The sequence below is a fragment of the Bacillus rossius genome, chromosome 1, assembly GCF_032445375.1.
Source record: "Bacillus rossius redtenbacheri isolate Brsri chromosome 1, Brsri_v3, whole genome shotgun sequence".
NCBI classification, from domain to species: Eukaryota; Metazoa; Arthropoda; class Insecta; order Phasmatodea; family Bacillidae; genus Bacillus; species Bacillus rossius.
Genome location: NC_086330.1, coordinates 72,565,296 through 72,577,304, shown reverse-complemented (window position 1 = coordinate 72,577,304; position 12,009 = coordinate 72,565,296). Strand labels below are relative to the sequence as shown.

Here is a 12,009-nt window from a genome sequence, read left to right as displayed (position 1 = left end):
GGTACTTAAAAATTCAATTTGTTTTAAATTTCAAGTTCAGTTTTCAAATTGGTGGAAAGCAAGAAATTTAAGTGGTGTTTATAGTATGCAGTAAAACTAAAACAAAAAATATATTTTAGAATATTTTTTTTTAACATTTGCGCCCACTGGGTTAAATAGATGCAAGTAAGTTGAAAATATAATGAATATTTCACTGCCATGCCCTACTCAGCATTTCCTGAATCTTCAAATAACTTACATATGTAATCCAAAGTTTGATGTAGCGCAAGTCTTGATGATATCTGGGATTGTCTTTGAACTTTGTGAGGCACTTCTCAAGCAACAGCTGCAGCTGGCTTGCTCGACCATCCTTCACAAAACTTTGTTCCACCCAAGCCACGTAGTCATACCACGGCTCTAGAGGGTCATCTCCATCGTAAGAACGAATCTCCATCTCGTGGTACCTATCAGCAGAAAAATCAAACCTGAGTTTAGATTTATTCAATATTAAATGACATGTTAATTATAATCTGTGCTAATCATTTTACTAACCCATCTCCCAAAGATTAGTTCGGTGCACACACAATTTTTAAACCCTGCTAAAATAGGGTAGGTTTGGTGCAGTGAACACTACGTAATAATTTTGATTGCTTTAGCAACTCCATCCACACCAATTGGACCTTTTTTCTTTCTTTTTTTCTAATTCATCTATTGAAACCACAAATGCATTCACAATATCTTATTTTCGTATTTTATTATCTACTATAATTCAATTTATATATTTTCTCTATGTTTAACTCTGTAATCAACATTTTATATATGATTGACATACATGTTTCATGGATGTAGTTGACATTTTGGATAAAAAGCCTACCTCAAAAAGAGTTTGTTTAATAGGGTTTTGCACCATTATGCACTGAGGCTTAACGCAATCTTCCAAAGTTTCAGATAAAAGTGGACCACTTGGACTGACTCAGCGCCTGCAATTTTGAGCCGGGTACGACCCCCGCCACCAACGTGGTGCACTGGCAATCACAGAGAACCAGGAAGAAAAAGTTCAAGGTGGCCACTTCCAGACAATACAAATTTGTTTTCTTCTAAGTTTTTTCAAAATTGTGTCATTGCATGTTCGGAACTAATAAAACTTTATATGTCAAATAATACAGTCAAATAAAATACTACACTGCATATAACACTTTTTCGTATCATATACATGGTTTCTCAAACATATAAAAAAAAACTCCTAACAAAAGCTAGGTAAATATAATTACAGGTTAAAGTAAGTTATATAATTTAAATTAGGTACTCTTTTACTGACTCAATAAAACCAGCATCAGTGACATTGATGTCGGTGTCCTTGATTCCTAACCCTATGGACACTGATTTAAATACCATCATGAAAACACATGTTTTTAAAATTAGTTAATGAACAGTCTTCCACTAAACCTGTAATATAGCATAATTCCTGCCCCGTGCTACTAATAACACTGTAACTGAGAATGTGTTATGGTGCTGATGTTTTCTTCATGTTTCATAATTAATTTTTACTCATGTTTCGTTTACTATGCATAGGCATTTAAGGTATTTTGGTTGTGCTTAATTATTATTATTATAATTTTTTCTCTACTTTGCCTGGTCAGTTAAAATTATTTTGTATTAATTACATTTTTAATACTTTGAAGCATCTTCTTGATAGCAAAGCTGTAACATTCTAAAAGTTTTTTAAAAAAGGAAGAAAAAGGCAAGACACGGGTGCCACACTGTCATCAGTAAGTTATTTTTCACGCCTCAAGTTAGTGCGTTGTTGGGAAAACAGCACATAGGCGCAGCAATGGACTAAACCACTACACTTTTGCTGGGCGCTGTCTCGCCAGCCAATCAGGACGAGCCCTGCTGTGGTGTGATGTTACTTTCCAAATTTTAGGAAAACAAATGTTAGAAAAGCACTATGTTAGAAAAGCACTTTCCTTAAATGGTCATGTACCTGGTTATGTATTGTGATTGGTCCGTTGACACACAGGGATGCTTCCCCCCTTAATTCACCTTTGTAAGGCAAGACAACTACGATGTTCCAACTAGTTGCTCGATTGTCACCATGTGCGGTCGCATCGTCAGCAGCTCAAGAAATGATTGGGATGTGTAGAAATGCATTTTCAGTGTGTTTCACACGGTTATTTGCATTTGAGTATCTTATGCATGGAAATGCAGAGATAAGTGAGACTAAGCCAGTAAGATTGCAAACAGGCAGGTCATCTCTATTTTTAACGGGAAGAAAGAGGTATATGTGGAACAAAGAAGCGCATTATATTTACAGCAATGTTGAGTTGTTATAAATCTCTACCAATAAAATTATAATTAATTATTCTATTTTTTTAAACATATTAAGTTGTACAAATTAAGGTTAGTAAGAACACAAACCCTACAGTTAATAATTGTTGTAAAGCAAAAATAGGTTCTATCAATTTGAATGCTATTTCTTCCATTTTTGATGGGATTACAAATACCAGAAAAATCTGAATGCAAATGGCTTGATCACTGCCAGATTAGAAAATTTGCCAGACCAAGAAGTACTGCAATACAGAACTTTTACTGTACAATAATCCCTTAATTAAATTACTACTGCCAAATGTTATGTGGACTGGTTTATGTTTAGCACTTATTTTAGCTATTATAATATAATAAACCTTAAATAGTATCAGATAAAAATACAAATTATCATGATTTAAAACCAATTTAATGGAACTAGGTTGATGTTAATATTATTTATACTCTTAATAAACTAAAAATGTAAAAAAAGCATGAACAAAGTATCTAGTTTTGTCATATCAAAACTTATTTCATGAACTTACTTGGTACATATAATGAATATTATGTTTAGCATTACTATTTATTGCTAAAATGCAAGTCATGGGTCAACCACATGAGAGACAATAATGAAGAGACAAGAGGAAACCACTCACTCACTGTGAGGAGTGCTATGTTTGTATGGCAACGAGTGCAAGGTTGGCGGCAGTGTGATATGTAAGATGGCGGTGAATAAAGGCTGATTTTAATGTAATGGAAGTGTTTTATTATTTCTCACTAGCCTACATGGCGCAGTCGGTAAAAACTTAGGTCAAAATGGATTCTCTAATTAAAACTATCAAGAAACTTCAGCGAGATGGCGATGTAGCCAGTAATTGGTTGCAATGGTGAAAAAAGTTCAAGTACTACCACGAGGCGGTCGGCGGTAATAGTTTCCCGGTGCTGCGACAAATAGCCATTTAGGTGAACTTGATGGGCCATGACGCTGAAGATATCTATGAAGGTTTTGTTTTTGGCGAAAACGAAGAACAGACATTGGCAGCTGTGCTAAATAAGTTTGATTCGTATTTTCTCCCGCGACGTAACCTTACTTAAGAGAGGCATGTGTTTTTCACATGCTCTCAAAAAGAGGGTCAAACTTTTGATATGTATCTGACCGAATTGAGGAAGAAGTCAGAAACTTGCGAATTTGGTACTATGAAAGAGGATCTCATCAAAGATCGCATCGTGTGTGGTATCAGAAACAATGCCGTACGACAGCAACTGTTGAGGGAACATAACCTCACGCTGGCGCAAGCCACGGATACCTGCCGAACTGATGAAGTGACCGAAAAAGACTAGAAAAATTTCAAGAAGAAGCGGTTGCAGTTCAAGAAATGTCATGCCACAAGTTGCGTCGGTACAGCAATAATCATCGCGTTCCTCGGCAGAACACCAGTGACTCAAATAGTCATGAAACAAAGGCGAACGAGTATTGGCGCTTTGATTGTGACAGGTGTGGCAGGAAGCATGAACGTCGTAAGTGTCCTGCATATGGAGCAGTGTGTCGAAAGTGTAGTGGAAAAAATCATTTAGCGAAAAGGTGCCGCTCTCAGAAGAAAGACAGGGAAGTGACAAAGGAATATTCCTGTGCGACGTCTAGTTCCTCCGAGGATGAAATGGTGGTGGCGGAGGTCAAATTGAAGGAACTTCATGACACTCCAGCATCAAATTCAACAAGTTGTCCGCAGGAGAATTTGTGTGTTCATACTATCTCTCACACAAGCACTATATCTGAGTGGACTGCAAAAATTGAGGTAACAAATTCTCATTTCATCAAATTTAAGTTAGATACTGGAGCTAAAGCCAACCTCATAACTAGGAAGATGTTTGAGAAACTTAATATTAGCCATAAGAACCTGTTAAGTTCTAGTGTTAAGCTCGTTAATTACTTGGGAGAGAAAATACCCTTCTTGGGTGTTACCTGAAATGTTCATACAATGGGAGAACTAGAGTTCTCGAATTCTATGTTGTTGAAAATAACAGTTCACCCATTCTGGGACTAGCAGCATGCGTGTTGCTGGACCTTATACGCAAGGCTGATTGTGTGCAATCTAGTACCACAAGTCCTAAGCTTACAGATTTAGTCACCCAGTATCCTAAGTGATTCACAGGAATTGGGGAGTTGCCTGGTAGCTATAAGATGGTTCTTAAGGAGGGTGCAAAGCCAAAGATTTATGCTCCTCGTAAAGTTGCAGCTGCCCTCAGGGAACCCTTGAAGAAGGAGTTGTATAGGTTGGTGAAGGAAAGAATAATCGCTAAAGTGGTCTCGAGCCCACAGAATGGGTAAACTCTCTTGTAATGGTCCACAAACGAGATGGTAGCATAAGAATTTGCCTAGATCCACAAGATCTTAATAATGCATTAATGAGGGAGCACTTTCCACTACCCACGTTTGAGCAAATTACATCTCAAATGGCAGGTGCTAGTTATTTCACTGTCCTAGATGCGGCACAAGGATTTTGGCAAATTAAACTGTACGATAGCAGCACTGACTACTGAACTTTTAACACTCCATGGGGGCGTTATAAGTTTTTGAGGCTACCCTATGGCATATGTGCAGCTCCTGAAGTTTTTCATCGTAAATTCAGTGAAGTATTTGAGGGCTTACCAGGAGTGCTCACCTATATTGATGACATTATCTGTTGGGGAAGTTCCAAACAGGAGCATGATCTGAGGCTTAAAGCTGTGATGGAGAGAGCTAATAATGTTATAATATAATAATGTTAGGTTTAATAAACGTAAATGTGTTATTGGTGTTCAGGACATATGTTATTTAGGACACATTTTCACTGCACATGGTGTCAAACCTGATGGTACCAAAGTAGATGCCATTCAAAATATAGATGTTCCATCCTGCAAAAAAGATGTCGAGAGATTTTTGGGTGTTGTCACATATTTGTCAAGATTTTGTTCCAGCCTTTCAGAGGCTACAGCTCCACTCAGGGTTCTTTTGAAGAGAGATGTTGACTGGCATTGGGAGCACGAGCAAAAGGTAGCTTTTGAGAGGTTTAAAGGTCTGTTGTGTGAAAGCCCTGTGCTTAAATATTACGATGTGAGTAAACCAGCTACCCATTCTGTCGATGCATCCCAAGCGGGTTTAGGTGCAGTGCTACTACAAGAGGGTCATCCGATTGCCTATGCTTCTAAAGCACTTACGGAGACAGCGAAGGTATGCACAAATAGAGAAAGAAATGTTGGCTATTGTGTTTGGAGTCGAGCATTTTTACCAGTACATTTACAATAAACAAGTAACGGTGGAAACCGACCACAAGCCATTGGTAACTATCTTCAAAAAGAATTTGGTAGATTGCCCAGCTAGGTTGCAGAGAGTGCGGCTGCAGCTATTTTCACTTACCGTTATTTATAAACCAGTCTCACAGGTGTACATTCCTGACACACTCTCACGTGCATGCCAGACTAGCGCTAAACCTCGTGGGTTTACGGACCTGGAAAAGGAAATGTAGTTGCAAGGTATGTTCTTTGGTAGTTAATTCCAGAATATCGGATGCCAAATTGCTAGCATTGCAGCAATCAACTGATCGGGACGACGTCCTGCGAAGTTTGCGTACAGTGGTTAGTGAAGGGTGGCCTGAAAGGCTTGAGGATGTATCTCCCGAACTGAAACCATACTGGACATACAGAGAAGACATTAGCTGTGCCTATGGTTTAGTTCTCAAGGGTAATGCTATAGTGGTCCCTAAATCGTTAAGGTTGGAAATTCTTGGTTCCATTCATGCAGCTCATCAGGGCTTGGAAAAGTGTACTCCAAGAGCACGTGGTACGGTATTTTGGCCAGGGATGGCTTCAGATATCAAACAATTTGTTGATACTTGCGAGACTTGCAGGGAGTTCCAGAACTCGAAACGTCGATATCCACTTCTTCCGCGCCTAGTTCCAGACAGACCTTGGCAGAAGGTAGGCATTGATATATTTTTTCTTCATGATCGGCCATACTTATTTCTCGTAGATTACTACACTAAATGGGTGGAGCTTCAACGGCTCAAAAACCAAACAAGCAAATGCGTTATTCAATGCTTAAAAGCCATTTTTGCTAGGTTAGGCATCCCAGTAGTAGTTATGTCTGATGGAAGTAGTAATTTCACTTTATCGCAGTTTGACCAATTTGCTCGCGAGTGGAATTTTAGTCACCACACATCTAGCCCCCATTACCCTCAGTCGAACGGCATGGCCGAACAGCATATTCAGACAGTCAAAAAATTGCTAAAAAAAAGCGATCAAAGATCAGAAAGACATGGACATGGTCCTACTTGAGTTACGCAACACTCCGGTCATAAGAGAGTACTCATCTGCTCAATTGCTCATGGGTCGTATACTTAGAGGATGTGTTCCCGTTGTCCCTAAGTTACTTCATCCTTTGCTTCCAAACCATCAGGTTGCTTTTCTTGTACGGCAGAAGGAACAAAAGGCATTCTATGATAGGAGAGCATGTCACGCGGAAGCGGAAACATTGTCAGGAGCAGTGAGGGTACGACTTCTAACGGTTGGGTGAAAGGTGCTGTGATAGTAGGGCCAGCTACTCGCCCACGTTCGTATGTGGTGAAAATGCCCAATGGTAACATTTTAGAAAGTTCTTCTAGGGTACTTCGCCAAGATGATTGTATAGCGGATGTGCCAGTTAAATACAAGGACATGTCAGTGATAGGTGGTGGGAATATCAGTACCAGTAATAGGGGGGCTAGTCCAGAACTTGGAGAGGATGCTACACCCAACATAGGTGGTCACAATGATACAAAATTCGAGGGCGTTCGAGGATTCACTGAAGATGACTGTAGGAGTAGTGCCCAGGACACATTACACACAAACCCCTCATCAGTAGACATGCAAGATTCTGTGAACCCAGCAGCAAATGTATCTGATGCACATTGTGTTAGTGCTGAATGCAGATCGAGGTTTGGGAGGTTACTGAAACCATCCAAAAGATATAATTGTGCAGAGTATGTTTCCAAGTAATATAAACTAGAAGGGCCTAAGTTTATTTTGGCTCCCAATAATATTGTCATTGTTTGTAATGTGCTGATATGTATTTTTAATGTAAAAGGAAAAATGTGGAATTTGTACGTTGCTTTAGTTAGTGTCAATTTGTATGTTTCTTACTGCAACAGGAACAGCGTAGAATGTGTATGTTATGCTATTGAAAAAAGGAGATGTGAGGAGTGCTATGTTTGTATGGAAACGAGTGCAAGGTTGGCGGCAGTGTGATATGTAAGATAGCGGTGAATAAAGGCTGATTTTAATGTAAAGGAAGTGTTTTATTATTTCTCACTAGCCTACACTCACCTCTGCTGTTCCAACAACTCTTGCTGGACTGAAGAATCAGTTTGAGCTTTTAGGGCCATGCTGAGTTGCGACACAACTCGCCCTTGCTTCAAGGGCTGAATGTTCTCCTTGGAATCTTCCAAGTCTTCTGCATTCCCAATCATTCTGTAATTCAGACAGTTTCAAGATATCTTTCAAGAGTTACAATTATTTTGATATATGTATATTACAATTATTTATACATATTGTAATGAATCAGAACATACCAGCTAAGAATACTACCTGATACCAATAATACAGCATACAAACTCTCTCAAATATTGGATACTTTAGAGAGTAGATAAAAAGTTTATACTTTTTTATGGTTAGGCTAGATATATGAATTTAGTACAGCTTATTTAAGTAACATTATATTAAAAGACTATAGAATTTATTTTTTCTTGAGCAAACAAAAAAAACCTTACATTGTCATGAGACAACAATCTAGATCATTTTTAACAGCTGCACAACAATAAATTCTAAGCTTGAAATGCAAAATACCTCTGATAATGCAGCAAAAGGAAAAAACTCTTAGACATACAAGGTGTGATCAAAAATACAAAGAATAATTTTACTATGAAGAAAGTAATAAGCATACATAAAATTTGAGCTATTATACTTCAAAATACTCTTTTTAGCTAGCAATGCATTTATTCCAACGTGAATTCCAAGATTAAAAGCATTTCTGGAAGGCTTCTTTCAAAGAGCTTTCAGCTGCTCTGTCGTGGCCTTCTTAAGGGGATTGGTGCACCAGCATAGTTATAAAAAAAACAATATATTTATTAATGATTTTTCTGGGATTATCAACATTCCTAATTCAAAAAATATAAAGAATTTAGTGGTAAAACTTCTGTAGGTACATCTTCAAACAGGAGAGATTTGATTAAAACAATAATTGTATATGTAATCATTACTAATTTAGTGTATTTGAGATTTTAATTTCAATAAATTATCTGTTACAAAATAACGTGATATTCATTTGCAAGTTTTTAAGCATTCACGTTTCAATTATAATTTAAAATCCTTTCATTCTGTCGTCTGAAGGATTGACTTTATTTTAGCTTATAGTTTATTGTAATCGGACCTCAGGTACAATGGTAGTGACCAGAGTTTAGGCGGCGTGTAATATTGGTGACAATGTGTGGCAAAGCGCGCTGGACTGTGGAGTCACCTTTCGGCAGTTTTCGGAACTTTTTGCAACCAGTGCTTTCTCTTGACTCGGCCCTGCGCCGGCCCTCTGTTGACGAATGGGAGACAGAAGAATAAAGATGATACCTGTTTGAAGGTCAACGCACTCCTTTTCAGAAGACAATTGAACATGTTTGGTGTAGCAAACAAGAACAGCTCGTATTACTACTATCAGCTGCAGGGGCAACTGAACATTTGTAGTGTAAAGTACGCTACTCTTGTTTTATTTTGTGATTTTGATACAGAATTTATTTCTGTGGAACGAGATTTTCAATTTTGGTCAATTGAAATCCACCCAAAGATAAAATGTTTTATCTTAAATGTGTATTGCCTGAAATAGCTGATCCCAGCGGGCTGATTACGAGCACACACTTTGCGTTATAAGTTGCGATAAATAACGAAGGTTTGCGAAGAATATCGCAGGAACCAGCAACGTGATTACGAACACATCGTGTTTCGTTAAACTTCGAATATTGATGACGTTGTGGCGGTATATATCGCAAACTTTGATTACGAGCACACTTTTCAAGTGATATTTATCGCACCGGAGCTACGTTATATATCACGGGCATTTCAAGTGGTGATACGAAGCGATTGTGAGGTAAGTGATATAATTACTCTTAAAAATAATGTCCTCCCGTCCTAAAAACGGCATTATAATCGCACATTATTGTTTTAAATATAGTCGAGTACGATGTAAAGCGATGAAGTTAAACGAAAACAATTGTTTTAGGTTAGCGTGTGTATATTTAAAACGCGAACATTATTTTTAAAGTGCTATTTCTGTTTATTAATTGTACCATGAAATCATTGTTTTCAATGCATAGTTTGTGTGGAATAATTATGAAGTGGTTTAAATACGATCAAAGTAGGTAAGAAGAATATTAATAAATGCTGTGTCATAGCTTATCAAATTAATCCTAACCTAAAGAGCGATATTATTTACACGCACATTATGAACTCAACATAGCTATAAATAGTTCAAATAGGCTACTTATGTATATTTAGTGTTCGGGTATTTGCTCAACAAGCATTTTTGTTTAATCTGTGCGCTTGTAGACTTCAGACAGTAAATTGTATATTTCTTTATTTAGTTTCAGAAAGCTATTTCCGGCCTCCTTGTGTGTTCAATTGTGCAATACATTTTTCATTTGTGCTCATTCATTTACATATTGGCTCTATCACCTAAATGTGTTAACATTGGTAATTGTTAACAAGTGGGGCTGATCATAAAACAAATAACTTGATGAATAATTTATTTATGAATTCCCCTCCTTAAACAGGATGATTCTATTAAATAACATTTCGAGCTTTTATGTAGGGGAGGCGAGGCTTTATTATAAAAATAAGTTTATGAAAACGGTAATTTTGAGTTCCTATTATTAACCTTGATACTTATTTCTGTTGAGATATTTCAAGTTGTTATTGTTGGTTATGTGTGGTTAGCTACACTTCAAATACTGCAAACCTATTCATGTCTATAGTTGGTTAGGTTAGCTACATTTTAAATATTGTATAATGAGGTAAATATGGTGAAAAGCTACTTGTCCATATGTTTTTTTTAAATTATTTATTAGTTTTCAGACATTAATTCCAATAATTAACATAGGCTATCAATACTGTAACATTGTTTTACTAATAGAAAATTAAGCTTACCTCACCTAACCAACCATCCACACATATTTTGTAGTACAATTAATGTAACTAACCTAACTTAACTTACCATTCACACAGATCCACACTATTTATTTGTTATTTTTAATTCATCTAACAAACTTAATGGTGGGAATGGCTGGTTTGATTAGGTTAATTATAAATACTTGAAAGTAGTGTAGACAGTTTATTAGGTTATGGTAGTTATATTAAATATACTGTGAACTCATTTTAACAGTTTTTAAGAATTATATATTGTAACACAGCTAACTCTAACCTAACCAACCACACTACAGTTTATACCTATTATTTTTGTTGGTAACATAACTTAAGAAACAGTTCACAAAATCACACAGTAAGTATTTTTAATGTAGCTTACTTAAGCCAACCAATCATTCTCATGTCTAAATTTTTTGATTTACCTAACCTAACAAGCTATTAAAATGGCATATTTCTAGTTTAACTGCTTGAAGAATTACAACACACTCATGGAGAATTGTTGGAAAAGAAGTCGAAAAGTTAAAATTGTTTTTAGAAATTAAAGAAAAATGAATGCAGTTATGCGTTACATCGAGGAATATTAGCTCAATAATATCATCTTAAAAATTATTTTTATTAATCAGGCCCTCTTGTTAACAATTAGTAGCCTACCAAACTATATTACACTAATTTAGTTAATGTTTGAAAATATTTCAGGTTCTACACAATGGCCTTTGCTGCCTTTCTGCTAAATATCGAACTGGAGGAGAAGGCAGAGAAGATTGTTAAGAAACCATCAAAATCCCTTCGAATTGCCAGATTGCACCCTCATAGCAGTTGGAAAACCTTATAAAATGAAGAAACATGAAGAAACGAGCTATGCAATTTAATAAATACTTTGTTATCAAGTTTGTTGCATTTATTAAAGAAATTGTGAAAATAAGTGTTCACTCATTTCCATGTTTGTATACAAAAAATTATTTCTTAACACAATATTTTCTCATAATTGGCAATTTTAGCACATGCCTCCAGCATGCCTTTTAACTTTTCTTTAAGTTCTTTGATGCCTTTTTAATCAAATTGCTGGTTGCCATTTCAGAAGCACATATTCCCAATGCTTCTCATCAGCTGCCAGCTGTCTTTCTTGAATGTTGTTTATCAGCTGCCAGCTATCTTTCTTGAATGCTGCTCAACTGATCTTTTTTTATTATTTTTAAATTGTACTATTGATCATTATCAGTATGAATTGTATAGGTTACACTAGGTATCATAGATGCAGAGTTATAATAAAGGAGGTGCTAATAACAAAGTACAGATTCTATAAAGTATGCTGACTAAAAGAATTATCAAGGTTTTTCCAGTCAAAGATTTCACAATGCTTGTATATAACCATTCTTTACTTTTTTTTTGTGTAAACAAGATATAACATGGAAGAATTTCATTAGACTAGCTGACTATCAATGCAAGTTCCAGCAGGTACAACTGCTTGTTGTTGCCAGTGAGCCCATTTGTATACAGTATAGACATTGTTTCATGTGGACGAATATT

General features: G+C 36.5%; 1 protein-coding gene across 4 annotated transcripts in view; it reads right to left on the bottom strand.

Annotated features, from left to right (window-relative positions):
- The window catches only part of LOC134537618 (mitotic checkpoint serine/threonine-protein kinase BUB1 beta-like), a 222,425-nt gene that overhangs the window by 174,557 nt on the left and 35,859 nt on the right, over positions 1-12,009 (bottom strand). For all 4 annotated transcript variants that reach the window (XM_063378288.1, XM_063378282.1, XM_063378272.1 and 1 more), the window contains exons 2-3: positions 7,624-7,767; positions 239-443 (exon numbers count right to left, since the gene is read on the bottom strand). In XM_063378288.1, coding sequence (XP_063234358.1) covers positions 239-443; positions 7,624-7,766 — 348 coding nt within the window. In that variant the 5' untranslated portion in view covers position 7,767. The remainder of the gene's footprint in view (positions 1-238; positions 444-7,623; positions 7,768-12,009) is intronic.